This window comes from Neolamprologus multifasciatus, chromosome 3 (assembly GCF_963576455.1).
Source record: "Neolamprologus multifasciatus chromosome 3, fNeoMul1.2, whole genome shotgun sequence".
NCBI lineage: Eukaryota > Metazoa > Chordata > Actinopteri > Cichliformes > Cichlidae > Neolamprologus > Neolamprologus multifasciatus.
The window spans coordinates 41,364,187-41,383,983 of record NC_140441.1 but is presented as its reverse complement, the minus strand read 5'-3'; the positions used below and the strand labels follow the sequence as shown (position 1 = coordinate 41,383,983).

The 19,797-nt window shown below is 39.2% G+C and overlaps 1 protein-coding gene and 2 long non-coding RNA genes across 3 annotated transcripts; 1 reads left to right on the top strand and 2 right to left on the bottom strand.

Moving 5' to 3' along the window:
* Nucleotides 1–1,099: 1,099 nt before the first annotated feature.
* Nucleotides 1,100–2,109, bottom strand: LOC146523222 (uncharacterized). The gene is made up of 4 exons (XR_014872545.1): nucleotides 1,963–2,109; nucleotides 1,724–1,771; nucleotides 1,394–1,498; nucleotides 1,100–1,287 (listed from the first exon to the last, which is right to left on the bottom strand). It is a non-coding gene; the product is annotated as an uncharacterized LOC146523222 (long non-coding RNA).
* Nucleotides 2,110–4,670: 2,561 nt separating this feature from the next.
* LOC146523221 (uncharacterized) lies at nucleotides 4,671–8,994 on the top strand. The gene is made up of 3 exons (XR_014872546.1): nucleotides 4,671–4,948; nucleotides 5,270–5,611; nucleotides 6,723–8,994. It is a non-coding gene; the product is annotated as an uncharacterized LOC146523221 (long non-coding RNA).
* Nucleotides 8,995–9,233: 239 nt separating this feature from the next.
* Nucleotides 9,234–15,940, bottom strand: cldn7a (claudin 7a). Its single transcript, XM_085152544.1, has 4 exons — nucleotides 15,379–15,940; nucleotides 12,461–12,625; nucleotides 10,913–10,997; nucleotides 9,234–10,412 (listed from the first exon to the last, which is right to left on the bottom strand). The coding sequence occupies exons 1-4, from the start codon at nucleotides 15,599–15,601 to the stop codon at nucleotides 10,244–10,246; spliced, it is 642 nt and encodes a 213-aa protein (XP_085008670.1). The 5' UTR covers nucleotides 15,602–15,940; the 3' UTR covers nucleotides 9,234–10,243.
* Between the last annotated feature and the right edge of the window lie 3,857 nt (nucleotides 15,941–19,797).

The window sequence follows — 19,797 nt, the reverse complement described above, 5'->3', positions numbered from 1 at the left end:
CTCTGTGTTCCCATGACTGCTATCACTGCTGACCTGCAGGATTTGGAGTTCAACTCTAAAAGGACTTATAACCCACAGGTTTTACTTCACTATTCGAGTGTGAGTGTGCCTGTGTTGGCACAATGGGCTAATGTCAATTGTTTTTATTAGTGGTTTCAACTCAAGGAAATAATGACTATTAAAGTTTGAAAGTTACACAAAATGATTTGCAAAGGCAGGTCCTCTTGTCCACATATGCAGGGCTGATGTGCTGATATCTGAATCTCTCTTTGTCTTGACAGATAAAGTTGTGAATCGATGCCTCTATCGAACAAAACTTTTGTCTACTTCTTCAGGGGCCACAGCTAACAGAAATCAGCTCCAGTAGCATTAAAAATACTGCAGCCTGAAAATATATTATGTCTGCTCAGAAATGTAGGACCTGATTATTAACAGTAACTGACAATAAGACAAGAACAGGACGTGTGAGGCTAACATGTGAAAAGTGATTCTGTGTCTCGATTTCGTTGTTTCATTGTTGTTTTCAGTTGAAGGCATAAAAAAATAAACCTTTAAAAAAAAAAGAAGAAGATGAACGGTATCATCAGTTTATATATCAGTGGACATTCCTTCCTGTGTGGTGAGGATTTCATAACAGCATTGAAGAAATGAGTCATTTATTTCACAAGCATTCCTGCCATTAAAGCAACACACACTTTGATGATATTTAGGAAAAATGTCCGTTTAATCTCTTGTTTAACTCTGGATGACATAGAAACCACTCTCACGTTTGTGCTGAACTTCTTTTACTATAGTTCAACATGAAGATTGGAGGCCAAGCAGCTGGGAAACAAGTAATCCTCCATAGAAATGATTCACTATTAATCAGTGTATTTATGTTATTGTCTCTGTGAAATCTATGAACACATTTCAGAGTGAGACCAGATCATATATAACAATAATTGTTTCTCTTTCATGTTTTTATACTTTCAAAATATTAAAAAAAAAAAAGTCAAAAAATGAATAATAGGATATTAAAAATGTTCTTTTTATTTGTTTTCAAAATCGAGGACTTTTTCAGTTAAACATGTGGAAACACAAAAGGACACGAGACTCTATGTAATAAAAAATATCTGTCTTTATTTACAATTTCAGAAAAATTCACAACCATCTACATAACAAGATTATTGTTATACGTAATAGGATATTAAGTTTGGTTATTCAGTGTCTGGACTTGTTTATCTCAGAGCAGTTGAGCATGGTTGTATTTGTTGATCACACGGCAGAACCGTGGAAGATCTGAACGCTCTGCAAGACAAAAAAAGGAAAAAAATGATGACAAGTTCAGTATATTTACCGAATATTATCACAGGAAAGAGAAACATCTCTCTTGACAGGATTGTGTTTCACTTACTCTCTTCTTGTATTTTTTTGCAGGCGCATTTAAACACATCTCGCTGCTCGTTGTAGTTTGTGGGCACGAGCGGTTTGGGACACTTCAACCTGCCTGTGGAAATCTCTGCAAGAGAAGACAGCTGGTCACTGAAACTGTCTCCACATAAAAAAGTAATGATTTTATTAAAATTTTGATTAAAATTCCCTAAATGTTCAATTGGAAACCCCATCACATAGGCCCATAGCAACACAACAAACTAAGATATTTGTTTTATGTCTGTAAATTTGTTTTTGTTTGTTTTGCATTTTTTTTACACAAAGAAGATGAAAGTGGTCACTGGTCACTCACCTGTGCATCTGCACTTGCGAATATACAGAGATACTCCATGGGAAGGACCTGCAGTGGAAGAAGATAACAAATAAGACATCAGTCATGTGGAGCAGCGATACCTTACCCATCAACTCTGTATAACATCAGTGTCACAGTCTACAGTTTAACAGAGTCACCTGTTTACAACCATGTTGCAGAGCAAAACTGTGACATCTACATCTCTGCAGAACAAGTGAAAAAGAATAATCGTTGCGCACCTGCGCTGCTGCACAAGCTGTTGACGAGAATGAAGAGCAAGATCGTTACCGCGGTGATCCTGGACATGATGCCAAAGGTGTTTCTTCTTACTCCGAAGTGTTCAAAGTGTTCGTTGGGACAACGAGGAACTCTGAGTCTGCTGATTGCTTATGCCGACAGTTATATAGCTGCCCAGACGGTGTGTATCCATGTGGGGTCTACAGTTTGTGTTTCAGATCAGTCTTGGCATGTCTAAGAATTTTTTACTTGGATAATCTCTCAACTGTGCATGGGCTCACCTGTAAAATGTGATAAACATGGAGATAACACCCTCTCAAAAACTGTGAGCTGAATGCAAGTGACCCGAAGTATTGTTTTCTTTTCTGCACTGGGGTTAATCCTCACCATACATGAGCTTTAATGCATTTAAAACCACAGAATTGTTAGTTTACACCACAGGAGGCTATTTGGTCAGATTAAAGATTAGTATGGGTGTTTAACAACCACTGCACTATTACTGACATTTCTAAGCAGCACATAAACATAAACTGTTTTTTACCATTTTCATGTAACAGTCTTGACTTCTGGCTTTACACAAATATGGCTGATACATTAATGACATGAAATGTTAGCAGTAAATGCAACAAATAAACAAACAAACCCCTGTTAACTGGTTTGCAATAACAAATAGAGAAAACAAACTAACCCTACTATTCATGGGAATGTAAACTCCAACTCCGAACAAGTTGGGTTCTTGCATATAAGTAAATAAAAACAGAATGCAGTGATTTATAAGCACAGATCTTATTAACAACAAAATACAGAAAGCAGAGATTAAGATTCTCGAATCTGCCATAAAACAAAAACTGTCTGTTTAGAAAGAATTTGACTTAATGTATTTGAATGAAAAAACATACATTATTTAAATACAGTATATAATATCATCTATATAATATATAAAGATTCTGAAAATCTGGAGAAACCTCTGTGCGCAAGGAAGAAGGCCAAAGAAGACATTCAACATTAGATGTCTGTGATACTCTGGCCGTCGAGCAGCACAACATTGAAAATAGGCATGATTCTCTCATGGAAGTCACTGCATGGACCCAAGAACACTTCTCTATCTTTGAATGCAGTTCACCGTGTCATTCATAAATGCAGGCTATGCCGTTTTAGGCAGGCACATCTAAAAAGGCATCATCAATGCTGAAAAGTATTTGCATGTTTTAGAGCAACATATCTTCACAGCCAGATGCCGAACTGCATACTGCATCTACTCCAACAATATGGCTTCATAGTGAAAGATTCCAGGTGCTGAACTGATCTGCCTGCAGTGCAGACGCAAGACTGTTAAGAAGAATGGGGCAACGTTCCTCTGCCAAAAGTCCTGCAGCTGGCCTCCTCAGTTCCTAGATTGTTATGGACTGCCTTAAGTAGGAGAAGGGATGCTACACAATGATAAACATGAACCAGCACAAACTTTTTTGAGATGTGTTTCTGTCATCAAATTTAAAATGAATTCAGTTTTCCATAAAATGGTACATTTTCTCAGTTCAAACATGTGAATAAAATATGGGTTTATGGGATTTACAAATTACACATTATGTTTTTATTGACGGTTTACACTGCATCCAAACATCATTGGGATTGGGGTTGTGTATTTGCTGTCCATCAGTAAAATTTGACCAAATCAGAACCAGTATTTCAATACACTTTACAAAGTAAGGTGACTCACAGTCATGCAAACGTCTCAAGCAAAACAAAACAAAACTTTATCCATCGACTCAATCTGAAACTAAACATTTACATTTTGTTTTAGTCAGTTTTGCAAGTGCTTAATGTCTTTTTTGTTGTTGTTGTTTTTATATTTTTCTAAAGTTGGGTGTTTATTTTTCAGTTAATTAATATATGTTTCCAAACCTAGTTTTAGTCTTTGGGACAGGATTCTTTCATCTGTAATAACCTAACTGCTCAAAACTGATTATTAAAACAAAGTATTTGTTCTGCATCTACACCAAAGTGTGTACTTGGTAATAATTCCCCTGGTTGGAAAACAATGATTTTTATTGATGACTGATATGAGCTTAATTAAAGAAAATGAAAATGGTATCATACTCAAGCCTAGTCTGCCTTTTCTTCACTGAACTTATGAAGTTCCCACTGAGTCAAAGATGCATTGTCAAAATTAGCATAACATGTTTGGTGTGTTTGGACTCTCTTGAATTTCCATTGTACTATAAAAAAAAGACCACTTGAGTTTGATCCAAATGCAGGGCAGTGAATTTGTAATCACTGACAGTGTTGTTTAAGAAGTTAAAGATTTGTTTTTGTCTGTTTCATTTAGTCAATAAGTGGCAGAGGTAAGTGGCTGCGGTTAAGTCAGGTTGCTTAGATAAGTGAAGGTGAACTCAGACATTGCCAGGGGCACTGACTCAAGGCCACAGCATACTGCAGTAACCTGAAAAAAGAACAAAGTGTCAAAGCAGACAAAAAGTTGTGTACTTTTGTGGTAAATAACAACTTCCTGTAAACACTTTCATGTTCCATGTTCCCATATGAAATGAAATAAAAGTCTCTGGAAGAGGGGGTTGACGTGAAGTACCCGACATGAAGCGTTCTATGTGGTGTGTATGGGGTGGGTGGAGGGAGGGGGGAGGGGTGTTATTGAACACCGTCCGTCATTGGTTGGCTCTGGAGTCACTCTCTCATTACAAGAGGTGCGTAATTACGCATTGAGCCCTCGGAACTTTGGCACACCTCCACTGTATAATCTGAAGTTCAGCGCTGTCAACCGCACGGTGACGTCCGCAAGACGCTATGAGTCAAGACACAATACGAGGAAATCCCCAAGGCCGAGAAAACGCTGAGAGGCCCCTTTAAATCGACGCTTCCTCAACGCCGTGCCAACAAGGGAGAGAGAGAAACAGCGCTGATAAACAACAACACGGTTCTCAGAAGCGGCTTTTACCGAATTCAGCTCTTTACTGCGGCCTCAAAGAGACGAAGGTGAGGCCGTATTTTTATATTTAGTCATATTTTAAGCGTATTGTAGAGAAACCGCTGAGTTACTGTTGTTTAGAGACGGGTGGAAAAGCTTTTCTTATTCTGACTATAGCGAGTAGATCGACCGAAGACACGCTTTGTGTCGCCGTGTACTGTAGTGGGCAGGAAGGGAGCTACACCTGATAGTAGTAATACAACTGAAAACACGTACGAGTACACGGTTTATTGTAGTGTAACAGCCGAGAAGTGTTGGGAGACAACTGGCAGAGCTTTTCGCTCTCTCACTCGCCTTTTTTTGACAAACGTGTTTACTTTGATTGACAGGTTTGGCGGACTTCCCTTCTGTAATTTCCAGTATTTAGTCGTCTGTTGCCCATACATTCATCGGTTAATACCATTGCGGAAGTGCGAAGCTTTCCATCACGACACAAAGCTTGGGCTGTGCGGACATCTAGCGGTCAGACACTAAAGGACGCCTCCCAGAGATGTACGGTGCTTCAGGTATCCCCGAGCTCATCCCGCCCAGCGGGCCGCCCAGGCAGCCCGGCCCGGCGGGGCAGTTCAACCCGGGACACCCCCAGGTCAACGGCCACGGTGGCGGGGCCAACCCTCAGAGGCTCGGACAGAGGGCACCCAAACTAGGCCAGATCGGTCGGTCCAAGAAAGGTGAGGCTCCATATAGAAGTATGAAGTGATGACCCCACCTACACAGTTTACAATTACACAATGACAGTATAGCAGGCAGCACATGCATTTGTTCTATGCACATATGTAATAAAACATAACAGTAGCAGTAGATATGTCAGAGCTCCTCATTGGCTGTTGAACTGTATTGGATTACTCATAAATATTAATAAGGTGGATAAAATGTTGCTATTATATTTGTATGTGTGTTTCAGTCAGCAGTGATGTATACAAATAAAGATGTCTCATAGATAATGCAGAACAAGTCAATGGGCAGACATAAGCAAGGTTACAATTAAAGAATTAAGTAAAGACAAATCAAACCCCACTGAAACAAAATAACCCACAAGTAGGCGTGCAGCGATACACTGATTGTGGCATTCACCGTGATATCTGAAAATGGAAAATTAGGTGTTACAGATAAGTAACTAGTTAGATAAAGAAAGTGACATCACTCTTACGTCTTTAATACAGCGTGACTGTAGCTTAGCCTGGCTAAGATAAAAAGTAGAAAACATAGCTTAGTGGAAATGGCTAGCATGTAACCCTGTGTCAAACAGCTTTTAGGAACGTTTGTTTTTAGAGGCAAGCTAGCTGTTTACCCCAATTTCCAGTGGTAATGCTATGCTAAGCTAACTGGCTACCCACAGTGGCTTCATTTTTAACATATAGATACAAGGGTGGTCAATCTTTTTGTCAAATTATAAAAAAAAAAGCAATGTTATATTTGAACTTGCCCTTCTTGCCCCTTTAAATTTCATTTTGCCTAAGTAGCTAATCTCCTGTTTTGTTCCTCTCACCGCAACCGGTCACAGCAGATGGCCCCGCCCCTCTCTGAGCCTGGTTCTGCCAGAGGTTTCTTCCTGTTAAAAGGGAGTTTTTCTTTCCCACTCTCGCCAAAGTGCTTGTTCATAGGGGGTCATATTTTTGTTGTTTTTTTTCACTGTATGTATTATTCTAGGGTCTGCCTTACAATATAAAGCGCTTTGAGGCGACTGTTGTTGTGAGTTGGCTCTATAAAAATAAAGCTGAACTGAATTGTAGCTAATATGTGATTATTATAATAACTGCTTGTTTGCTTTTTCCATGTCAGTGGACCTGGATGATGAAGACTTGGATGACATCATGAACAACAACGGGCAGTGCCCTGTATCCCTGTCACCAATCTCCTAAGCTTCACCAAGAAGTGCCAAAAAAGAAAACCCCCGGGTCGCCAAACCCACCCCCACACCCTCTGACAGCGATCTTGTCCTTGCTCCTGTCAAGTGTCCTACTGAAGCTTCTTCAAGGCTAAAAAACGGCTCATTTATCGCCTGTTGAAGCCCTGACTGTGTATATAGCGCTTATTTAACTTAACTTTGGTCAGACTGTGAATGAATTCGTATTGCATCGCTCTCTACACTATACCTCGGTAGGTAGTGGACTATCAGGATTTAAGAAAGATTTGAAGGAAGTGTCTATATTTTTTCAGAGCTTCTTCTCAAGGGCTACATTTTTAAAGTTGCACTGAGCAAACGGTTAGATGACAAGCATCCTCTCGCCTGCCTGTTTACTGGTGAGGGTTACTGATTACCCGTGGGCTGCTTGTGTTGGAACACAAGCCTGTTAATGTGTATCGGACAGGTGAATTGTTAAGCTTTGGTTGTGCAATGACTATCATTCTCTACTCTCTCACTGATCCAAGTGGTGTACTATTATCCAGTGGATGAAAGCTCGCTAGTTGCTTTAAAAAACAAAAAACAAACAAAGGGAGAAAAACTAATGCTAATAATTTATTATTTAAAAAATGAGACACTTTGTTGTGATGTTACGGCATATGTTTGGTTTTGTTTTTTTACTTGTTTCTGAGCAGGTAACGCTTCAGTGAGATTTTTATTATGTTTCCAAATGGTGCACTTTGTGGGAATGCCTGTTATGTGCAGTGACATGTTGCAGAATTCTATGCATGAAGCATCAAAACCTGTGACTGGCATCCTGTTATTTAAGGGCTACGTAGTAGACTTTGATAAACCAAACCACCGTTTTGCTCTTCAGATCTGGTAGAGTCAGCGTTTCCCTGAGCTCATTGGTGGTTTTGAGCTGCTGACTCGGCAGTAAACAACAACGGCTTCATAGAGCTTTCTGTGTGTTTCCTAATGCAGGCTTTTCCAGTTTGGCTACATGACTGTGAGGACAATAAAAACAAAATGTGTACAGTAAATGACTTTGATGAAATTGCCAAATGATTCCTGATGCTACATCAGATTGATGCTTAAAGAAATTGACTCTGATTGGCATGCCGACGTGTAAAGGTCAAACTTAATTGTATTTCTGTTTATTTATAAAAAGCACTAATCTGCTTTGTGAACTACACCCACGTGGTGTGGTGATGTCTTTCAGGTTTAGGTGAACTATTGTGTCAGACTTTATAATTACAGTGTGAGGTCACAGAAACGAGCACCCTCGCTGCAGAAATCTTTGGATTTTTTTTAAGCTGGCAGTGGCTCTCTCTGTTGTCTATAAAAGGCGTGTTGATGTCATGTTCCTGTTTTTCGCTGGCTCGTTACTTAATTTGTTGGCGTCATGGGAGCACTGCACCTCACAGCTTGCTCTCTGACTCAAAGATAGTTGTTTTGATCTTTGCATGGAAATAACTTTTCATAAAGCATCCTGGGAAATAAAACATGAATCTTTGTGGAATCACTGTGTTTCTGTGGTTCAGCTGACTCCGAACTCTTTTTATCGCGCAGATAAACTTGCAGCCACTTTATTAGGTACACCTGCTCAACAGCATGTAGACGTGATCAAGATGACCTGCTGAAGTTCAAACCGAGCATCAAAACGGAGAACAAAAGTTGATTTAAGTGACTTTGAATGTGGGTTGGTTGTTGGTGCCAGACAGGCTGGTCTGAATATTTCACAACTGCTGATCTGCTGGCATTTTAACACAACCATCTCTATGGTTTATAGAGAATGGCCAATAAAGAGTGAGCAACAGTTCTTTGGGTGACAATACTTTGTAGATGTCAGAGTTCATAGGAGAATAGCCAGACTACTTCAAGCTCAAAGGAAGCATACAGTAACTCGCATAACATCACTCTAAATGTTTTCATCAATTAGGTGTCTGTAGGGGTAAATTAAGACTCTAAACAACATACTTAAAGCATTAAGAACTCTGATAAAGTTACTAACATTTAGTATCGACTAGTTCATTACTAATAAACTGCTCCCTGAAGGTTATTTAAAGGTTCCACATAAATGTGTTTTATAAAATCTTCCTTTAAGGTTCTTTAAAAGTTGAAAATGACCACATTCAGAGAAGCTTTGGAAAATGTCCCCTCAGGGTTCTCTAAAGGTTCTGAGAATCAGATCAGCAGATTTTTTTTCTTAAAAGCTGCAAACACACTTCAAAGAACCGTTATCCAGTCTTCCATGAAGTTTCTCTAAAGGTTTTACACAACATAAGCTTTGATGAATATTATGAATGGCTTCAAAAACATTCATGAAATGTCCCCTAAAGGTTACTTTTACGAGTTCAAATGAAACAAAGTGCAAAATCTTTTCATAGATTTTGCACTTTGTTTCATTTGAACTGAAACAAAGTGCAAAATCTATGAAAAGACTGTCAGTAGAAATGTTACTGTGCTACTGCACTGGAGAAAACAACCATATAACCAGTTTGATGGACCATGACACAGTTAACAATGTTGCAATATCTTTATTATTTAAGTACTGATGTTAAAAATATTCTTTCATATATTTTCCATGGTGCTGTTATCTGCTAAAAGTATATAAACCTATGGCATTCACAAACATAGAACCAACTGTTCAGAACATTTAAAAAAACACTAAATTGTGAAAGCTACAAGAAGCTATAGTGAACTAACAATCGTGCAAATCTACACGAGTAAAGACCTACAGTATACAAAATAAATAGTTGCAGTTTAACCTCAGTGGCTGATAGAAAGGCCAATAGAGCGATAATGGCACGATGACTACAACATCAGATATTTTATATCTGAACAGGCTTTGTAACATGCTGGTATGAAAAGCTGTGGGGAGTCCTGTAGCAAATGGCCTGTGTCATCGCAGTGTGTGAAATCACACCCTGCTCATTGTGACATCTATTTTGGTACTAACAGTTGATATAAAATGCTGTATTGTCACCGTGTTCCTGTGTTGGACAGCGTGTTGACTTGCAGACTACTCACCAAACTGTAATTGATTACTTTCAATTACATGGCAAATGCTAATAAATGCTGGTTCTAACATGAGGGCGCAAGTATTGGCTATAACCCACCATTTAGGCTGCAATTCAAGAGCTAGCCCAAGAGGGTTTGTCTATTAAGTCAGGACATCCAATTATAATGTATTTGTGAAGACTACTTGTAAACAATGGAGGAATGTATGGATTGGGTGAGAGACATCCGTCATTAAACAATTGAGGGTGCTGCTTAATAATCAAAGGGTCATCAAAGGCCTGAACACAAAGTAAAGAAAGTCCTTTTTCAGTACTTCCTGCCTCCATGTGATTCACAATCATCCATACATCTTCGGTTTTGCGCCTCGCTGACGCTGAAGAGGATCATTCTCCTCGACTTCTTTTAAAGTTCCTGGCTATATGGTTGGAGAATCTCAGACATATTCCTTAGTGCTGCTTGGAGGGCCTGAGCGGGAACTGCCGATGGCTGGGTACTTGGACACTTGCTTCTTCCTTGGACAAGAAGCAGCCAACATGGCCCCACCTAAGACATCTAGGAGAGAACCGCCCCACGCGATGAAGATGGCCGCACCAAACTCAAACCTGGAAAGACAAGGCAACCCCAATCCTCAGCTTCAATATTACGAACAAAGCCAAAACTGATGTGTTAATGAAGTAACCTGCACTGGTGTCATTTATGCAGTCGTTATGTTTCAAAAGCAAGTAGTGCATCAACGCAAAGAGAGTAAGAGAAAGAACATATAGTATAAAAATAGCATTAAATCACAAGATTGGCATTTTTAAGGGTTTTTTAAGGGATAATAGACATGGACTGTCCCCAGAGCTCTATAAGCCTCATTCACCCAGTAGCATAAACACAGATTTAGTTTGAGCTGATCAGATGACATCCAGATTTTTATGTCACATATCTAGCTTATCACTGCTGTAAAAGAATAAAATGCACTGTTCTCCCACAACAGTTTCAGCTACAGTACTAAAGGAAAAACATAATTTTTATGCATAATAATACATAAATGCATTTAAATCATAATAACAGTAAAACAGAAAAAAAGGAAAGATATGGGTGCTTTTAGATTGCTTACTTGGTGTTGACTGGAGTGTAGGGATTATAGAAAGCCCTGATGACATTGTGAGCAAACCAGGAGCACGCTACGATGGCACACAGCCCTGCAAGATCAAAAGTCGATCAACACATCGTCAAAGCCAGAGAAAGCCCAGCCAGGCTTTTATTCCCTTTATACAGTCACCAGGCGGCTAGCTATTGACTCCAGAACAATTAGCTTTTAGTGTTTCTGTTCTCTTCGGAGCCAGTTAGAGCTCTGATCTTAGATTCAGTGCCAGGATTCATTCATTCTAATGACCTCTGGAGAGCCAGAGAAGATGAGTGGGTAGAAAGCTTTTTGGAGTGGGGATCAAACCTCCTCCCACCTACTGTATGATGTGCAGGACAACTAGGCAATTGTGCTTTGATGGAATTACATAAATGGATTGCATTATTTATTGGATCACAGGAAGCTATTACACTGAATGTGTATGTTTTATACAATATAGTGATGAAATACTGACAAACACAAATCAGTGACACTCATCCCTTTTAAATATATTTGGAAAGGAAGACAACAATATTAGCATGTTCTTCCAGCAAGCTTGTGTTGAGTGTTGCTTTGAGTTATTGTAACATATCTACTATTTGTAATGCTTCACGTCAACCAGGACATGGATGGAAAGGTAAATGTTAAAATGTAATTTTTCCCTGAACGTTAACTATAATAGTGTCATTCATTTCTTGGTGCAAAAACAAACGTTTGGGTTTAAACTGGCTATTTTACAATTAGCCGTCTCATATGGTAGCTAGCAAAGCTGCAGTACGTTATCTGGAAAGCTAATTCAAAGCTAATTCATCACATATTCACCAAATATCCAACAACTGTCTTCACGAATATTAGCATGCTCTTCACAAATATTAGCATGCTAACTGGCTAAACCAAGATATTTAATATGGTAAAGACTCTACCCAACATCAGCATGGTAGATTTGCGGTTATTAGCATTTTTGCTTAAAGTAACAAAGTACCGTCATATTTAAACGTTGTAAAAAGTAAACTTTTTTCTGATCAGACGTGTTTCACAAGGTTCTGTAAATAGCTTTAATAACTGACACATGTGCTAAAGCTCAGAAAACACAACAGCATGCTTTTAAGATAAAGGTTTCTGAGTAAAATTAGCAAGTCGTCTGCATTATTGGTAATGCCAAAGTTCTCTGAAGATTTATTTTTCTCACCAGGTAATGCTGTAGCATGACAGATTACTTTTTATTGGAGGTAATCTTATAATGTAACAAGATATTTTTCTAAGCTAAATTAGCCCGCACAACATCATTGTATTACCATACATGACCCTATGTGAAAACCTTTGGATGATATAACATTTTGACAGTTTAAATCTTACACCAATCAGTCATATAAAAATATATATATATATATATATATATATATATAGCACTTCTGGATGGATGCAAACTGCATTTTGTTGCCTTGTACTTGTGACATGTGCAACGACAATAAAGTTTAATTCTATTCTATTCTATTCACTGGTCTTTGCCAAATTAGGTTCTTTGGTAAGCTCCCCCACCTCCCACTAACAGGATGATGCCTCCTGTCATGGCAATGCGGGCCTTGCGTAGTCTGTCACTTCCTCCACAGGTGGTGCACTTCATTCCCATGCAGGCTACACCCAGACCTGCAATGGAAACAATGATGCCAACTATCATCAGGGCACGAGTGGCCTGGAGCGAACCTGGAGCAGAGGAAGAGAAAGAAAGGCAACAGAAAACGATGAAGCAGAGGAAATGTAAAAGAACAGTGTGTTGCTGGGAGCCTGAGAATAAATGACCTTTTGTGTTGTGGAATGTGGGTGCGCATTTTAAGAAAATAATTTGTTTTGTTTCATACAATAATGTCTAAAAAAGAAAAACTAAACTAAAATGAGACCATTTATAATAACCCTGTTGTTAAAGTGGAAATGAGGAGTCACAAAACAGAAAATAATAAAGACTAACAAACAGCCTCCAACATATCAAGGAGGCTTTATGTGGCTGTCCAGGTTGTGAATTACATTTGCATTAGCCTGTGAAGACATTTTAATGTGAGCTTTTCCTGGAAGGGAAACCATGGGATACACACGAGCACACATAAACAGTATGAAGGAACACATCTTACGCCCTCGAATGTCTTGTCTTTGAGGAGGCCCGTGGAAACATTGCTGTCATGATTCTCATCTGTCAGTGCCCCCCCCCCCCCCCCCCCCCACACACACACACACACTATAAACCTATCACAGGGTGAGACCCCTTTTGTCTCTCCCCCCTGTCCACCTACGGTAGAACCAGTCTGTGCCAGGCTAGGCCATCCCTGCTCTGCCCAAACAAACAAAACCTTTTGCAGTGAGGGAGTGATGGGTGGAGAGAGGCCGGGGAGAGGAGAATGCAGAAACAGAATATAAAACAGTGGGAAATGCCAAGCAACAGGGTCATTATACAGTAAAATGAGAGCAGAGAAGGATACACTGTATCCTGGCTTGGAGTGTCTGCTGTTTCACATATGCTAATAATGTTTGGTCGTGTGATTACACTCCACAATAGGACGCTTGTAGGACACTGTAGCTTTTCTTGTTCTCAAAAAAAAATAACAGCTAAATTATCTCATAATAAATAAAGTTGTATACTTTATATACACCATGTACAATGATAGATTTTGTATAAGGCTATTATGCATTTGGTTAGCTCTGTTTTTATCTTATAGGTTGCGGTGGGTGGCTGTAGCTCAGGAGGGAGGTAGAGCAGGTGCTCTGCTGATTGGAAGGTTCATGGTTTGATCCCTGACTCTCCGAGCCTGCATGCCAGTGAAGGCCGCTAACCCCAAGTTGTTCTCTGTCATAGTGTTCACATAAGATGCACATGTGTTTTCTATGCACACATAATTGTATTAAGCACTGAGTGCTCCAGGAGAGTAGAAAAGTGCTATATAAGAATCAGAGAATTTATCCTCTGGTATTTTATTGTGTAGGGTGTTTATCCTGAAAGGTGTCTTAGAAATAACATTTTAATTACATAGTAAATGGTAAAAATGGTAAATGGCTGTATTTGTATAGCGCTTTACGCTTTAGTAAACCAATTCAGGCCTTTTTTTGTTTTGTTTTGTTGTTTGTTTGTTTGTTTGTTTGTTTGTTTGTTTGTTTGTTTGTTTGTTTGTTTGTTTGTTTGTTTTTTGAGGGGGGGGTGCGACCTCAAAAACAGATTCAGAGACAGATACAGAGGACAGCCTGAGGCCATCATCATTTCAGCGAATACAGCATGACAGCATTACAACAACACACACCCATCACGCACAGCTTTAGTATCCACAGTGCGTTATCCTTCATTTAAGAATGTGTCCTGTACTAACTATAACAGCAGATGTGAAAAAGTTTACATTTTTCATCATCATCAGTAAAGAAGTAGCACTGTCTGTCAATTTTTTTTGCTTGTTTTTTCTTTTTGTAGCCAGCTTACAAACAGAGGTCACTGCTCTTCATGTGAGTTTGAAGATATCGAGTATTTAAATCTTTTTTTTCTGTACTTGTTCTTGTGAAGCTACAGTTGAGGTATGAAAGAGATTATTTTGGCAGCAGCCACTCCTGCACTGTTTGTACCATACGTGATATTCTACAGCTGGGGTGTCGGACTCAGTTTCACAAAGAGACACGCTGGGAATTAAAAATGTAATTCAAAACTGTATTAAATAAATTAAAACTTAAAAAATCCCCTCATTATATCAATAATTAACATCCTTCTTATATACAATTGGAGTCACATCCATTTATTCAACATTAAAGTCAACATGTGAATACAAAAACATGATATGACAACTATATTCAAAAATAAAATAGAAATTGGATCATGTATCATAGCGCATGCCTTCCAGTGTGAAAAACCTTTAAATGTATTGTTTTGTGACCTAAACCAGCTTGAAGATTTGCTTAAAATTAGCAGCAGGCTGGATTTGGCCCTCCAGCCATGAGTTTGACCACATGTGTCCTAAAGGGTCTCTGTCGTGAGGCAGGGCTCAGGTTCATTCCTGGACCAAATGGCATGTGGTTAAAAAAGGTTTTCCTAGAATGTTCCAGTGTGTTGGAGAAGTTTGTTTCCTTTTAAAAGTTAAAGTCATTTTCCTCTTTTTTAAACTTTCCATATAAAAAGATGAATAGACAAGACAATAAACAAGGACTACTTAATAATGATTTGTGATGAGCAGGTTGTACCTGCAGGAGCTAAACCTGTTCAGTGGTTCAAAGAGCAGGTGTGTCTCCAGGTGGGGTTTATGAATAGGAGACTGTTTAAAGCCTGACAGCACATTATCCAAATCGTCGCTGTAAGATCGCTTGAAATGAGATAACAAAGAGTTTTCTCAGTCATAACTTTCAGGTTTTACTTTTTTTTTGCTTTGCATCGTGCACTTGTGTTAACAGAACTGACGTTTTTTAAACCAAGGGGGTAAAAATGCGCCACTTACTGTCGAGCTGCAGGATGGAGTCGTAGATTTTACACTGGAGCTGCCCGGTACTTTGGAAAGCGCACGACATCCAGAGTCCCTGGTACATGGCTACAGCTGTGATGATGTTGTCTCCGATGTACGCGGACATCTTCCATTGCGGCAGGATAGTCCCGATGATCAGACCGACAATACCTATTAATGACAGGAAAAATCCCAGCAGCTGGATCCCGGAGTTGGCCATGCTCTTAATGAACCTCTAACAGGATCCGGTGTTCGTTTCACTTTGCTCGAGTTACAGAACTTCTAAAGTGTCTGTTCTTATTAGTCAGGAAATGATGCAAAAGTCGCAGGTAGTGTCCGTGTCCGTGCAGAAGTGTGTGGCGGGGGTCTTTAGTTGGGGATGGGCATCTAAGTTGCTGGTGATGATGGAAGTGGGTGTGTAATTAGCATGCCCGCTGATGCATGGAGTCGCAGTTTTCTGTGCTCTGCTGGGAAATGCCCCCACCGCTTCCAGCAAAGCCACAGGTCGTCTTTCCCCCCGACAATTGGTCTCTGTGAATTCCTGCGCTGTTCAGCTGCCATCACTCAGGATGAGTAGTCTGAAGTCAACGTTAGTTTTGTTTTGTTTTTTTAAACCTAACTTCTCAAAAGTTTTTCTGTGGTAACGTATGCGACTGAAAGGACATATTGAAGCGTCAAATAACATAAAAAAAACCCACTGTTGAACATTTTCTAAAGATCCGTGAAAGTTATTAAAGATCAAAACAGGAATAAATATGTGACAGGCTGCTGAATGTGCTGTATGTTGGAGACACAATTTGATGATATGACTCAAACCTACAGTAAGTTTAACTGTAAGAGTTATTGTGTAGCAGTTGTACCTGCAGGTGTCTTGGCCTTGCTTTATTTAAAACAATGTTTTTAGTGAATTCTTTACAGAAGTATGCAGAGCATGCAAGAAGTACCGAAACATACCCAAAGAGGAACCTTGCTCTCACTCAACAAAACAATTAAAGCTTCATAGCGGCATCTACTATGTCTGAAAAAAGGAAGCCTTGAGAAATGTGTGACCTTAGTATAGAGAAAATTAAGTTTCTTTATTGATGAGCATTTCCCATCTCGCTGTATTTATCAGGTCTTTCCTTACAACAAGGACTTCACAGCTGACCAAACACACAGATCCACACTTGTGCAATAACACTAAGTGCAATTCTCTTTTTTTTGACAACTTTGTATTTTATTCTATTATACATAATATCTTATTCTTATTATCTTATCCTATTCTAGTGTTTTATCTTATCTTATCTAAAAAGAAGAACTGCAAATCCTAAACTTCAATTCACTGCAGTCTGCGTTGACATGTGGCTCACCTAAACGTTTAATCACGACTCATATCACCACAAAAGCTGAAAATTAAGTATTTTCCTTAAATTTACACGACTTCACTTTAATTTTTAATCTTGTTTACGCGATTCTCCATCGACAGCTTTGACTTCCAAATTAACTTCTTTCCTACTTACAGTGAGATAGAAGCTTATCACAGCAGGGTACATGATTGCCCCAGATGTCCTCACTGACACAGCCTCAAAGGGATTTGTGTTTCCTGCTGGAATCAAACCAGTGACCTTTTACTTGTTAAACGAATGTGTTCAACACCACGCTAATGAGGTCAGGATTGAAAAGAAGCTATTAAAAAAAAGGAGGAATAACCAGTAGGTTAAGAATATAAAAAGAAGAAAGTCCACAAGCGGCAGTTTCATACAAAAAAGGAAAATTCATCGAAACAGACGAATATCTAATCAGAAAAGTTAGCAGAAGAGCATGCACTTCATGTTTGGAGGACTTCTCAGGACTTTTGCAGCCTTACATGTTAAAGATAATTACTAATACAAGTATAATAAGTAATGAAAAAAATCATACATATAAAAAACATTAAAAACTGGCCTTTTAATTACTTCCAACAATGGCCAATCCAAACTTTGGACTCAAATAATGTCACAAATGTACATTTATTAAATTTCAAAACACTTTTCATGGGGGTTCTTAATAAGATATCATAATATATTTCTTCTCTTGGGTCCACTTAACATACCAGTTTTAGCCACTTCCTTTTGTGAATGGACAGAAACCAAGAGACAATAGCACGTATTGTCCAGGTCAGATGTCAGGGTCAGCACTGCAGTGTGTACGACTTCAAGCTGGGGATAAACAATAGCCCTACAGTAAAGGGAAAGGAAGTAATAACCCATAAGCCTGGAGGAAGTTATTCTCACTGCCAGGTTAATGGGAATGTGCTCACCTACTGGTTGGATTACCTATTTAAGATGTAATGAGGCTTTTCAGATTGCTCTCAGAGCTCTGTTACCCCCCTTACTCGGCCTTCCTCTGAACTTTACATTTTGTCACGTTCTCGCCCTTTCTGCCCACTTTAAACAATCTCTTCTCTCACCATAACTCTTTTCTTCTCTACTGTATCCTGGCCTCAGGGCTCTGCTGTTAAGACCACCAAATGCTTCACTGTTGCTGGGGAGGAATGAACACATAAGGATCTCTCTCTTTCTCTCTCCTATACAGTAGAAGCTGATGATGAGGAGGAGGATGAGGCAGGAGGTTTTTAGGGGTGGAAGACAAACATCTGAAAAGGTGAGCGCTGGGTGATACGTGGAAGAGGAAGATGAGCGGGAAGACGGTTAGGGGCTCAGCACTAGCAGTGCTGTTGCTACTGGTAACCTGATTTATACGATGTCCTCTTGGCTGCTTTTCCACCCAGGTCTTGGACTGCAAAGAACAAAAAATAAAAAAGAAGAACATTGCTCTTTCCACCCCTCTTCTCTATCTCCTCCTTTCTCTTTTACTACTTTCTTTTTTTAAAAGCGTAAACACACATTCGTCTTGCCGGTTTAGCCGTTGCTCAAAGCTCAATGGGAGGTGAAGAAGAAAACAGCTAAATCAGACCAACGAGGGGCACTAACAACATTCTCTCAGGGGCCCTCCCTCCTGTTACTGAGGCCTTGCTTGGGTCTGAAGTGAGCAAGTGGAGTGCAAATCCCATGATTAAACTCTAAGTGCCCTTGGAAGTCACTGAGGCATTAGCAATAAAACACAGTGGGCCCACAGCTTTTCCCTGAAAGGCTCTCAGTGCATAAATGAGGGGATGGCGCCTGTCTCTCCATGTCCCCTCTCTTCTCCACCTTCAGTTTCCTTATACAAGAAGTCTCGGCTTTTGTGCAACAGCAGGACAGGACAAATAGATTGTGTTCTTGGTCTTGTGGACTTCTTTTTTGTCTTCCCTTGTAGGTAGCACGACATGAAAGAGACACTGTTTTCTCTTAGGAGCTTTGGCGAGTGCTGCGTTCTTAACAGAAACATTTTCAGACAGTTATCTGCAGAATGTAGAGAGCCTTATCAGCAGGAGGATTTGAAGAAGAGGGGCGTCCTTTTTTCAGTTTTACATCTCTCCTGTGCATTTTAGGTAGAACACATACGTGGTCACTGTTAACTGTGTAATGTGTGCACTAACGTTTTGAAAAGTTCTTGACAATGAATGACAATTGAATGATTAGAAAGCTAGATTAGTTTGCCTTTAAACTGTACTTGCAAGATCCAGAATGTGCTGATTTTCTAAAAGTACACACTGCTATATAAAAACTGTGTTTCCAGTGGTTTTGCCTTCATTTTATAGAACAAATATACTACAAAAGAGAAGTTAACTGAAGGGCATTCTGATACTAAAACTGAATCCAGCAGGCTAAAACCTTCTCAACTGCCAAATCTTAGTCAGCACGACCATGAATTTAAAACCAACTCTGACATATTTTTAGTTGAGGTCATATTGGCACCAGTACAACAACAAAAAAAGCTATGCTGAGTTGGGACTGTGGACTGAGCAAACTCTCCTGTTAAAGTGGAACTAACTCTATACTCAAGTCATGTTTATAGCCTCTACACTTCACTTTATTCCCGTACAGAATATGTCTTGTTGACTGTGGAGATGAATCTTGGTTTTAAAAGTTTTTTTAAAGTCACATTCTTATTGAATATGATTACAGTAGTTCAACTCGAAAGTAACTAAAACTTGATTATCAAACAATCTGTCCTTTAATCTGTCCAAAACTGAATTAGTAGGATATCTCTAAGGACACATGCATTAGAAAACTGCTTAACTGACATTATCTCAACAATAATCATTAGTTGTTGGTTTAACCCTCATCCATCTGTCATATATATGTATATATGTGGGGTCCATGGGGACGTTTGCTGTCAGAAGCAAAATAATAACAAAAGCAAAACTCGATAAAGCATCATTGATAATGCAACTAATGTCATTAGTTTTGCCCATTATGCAAAATGAAAATATATTTAATGCAACTTGCAGCTTTTTATCAGGCAATGTTACCACTTCTGTGGTTTTCTGTCATTTTAAATATGTTTGTGATT

Bases quoted from the DNA above. Each gene is read 5' to 3' on its own strand.
- cldn7a (XM_085152544.1), bottom strand. From the start codon at position 15,601: ATGGCCAACTCCGGGATCCAGCTGCTGGGATTTTTCCTGTCATTAATA. The intron at 10,998-12,460 runs GTGGGGGAGCTT...TTGATCTTGCAG, and splicing joins CATCATCCTGTTAGTGGGAG to GGCTGTGTGCCATCGTAGCG. The intron at 10,413-10,912 runs GTAAGCAATCTA...TTGTCTTTCCAG, and splicing joins TACACTCCAGTCAACACCAA to GTTTGAGTTTGGTGCGGCCA.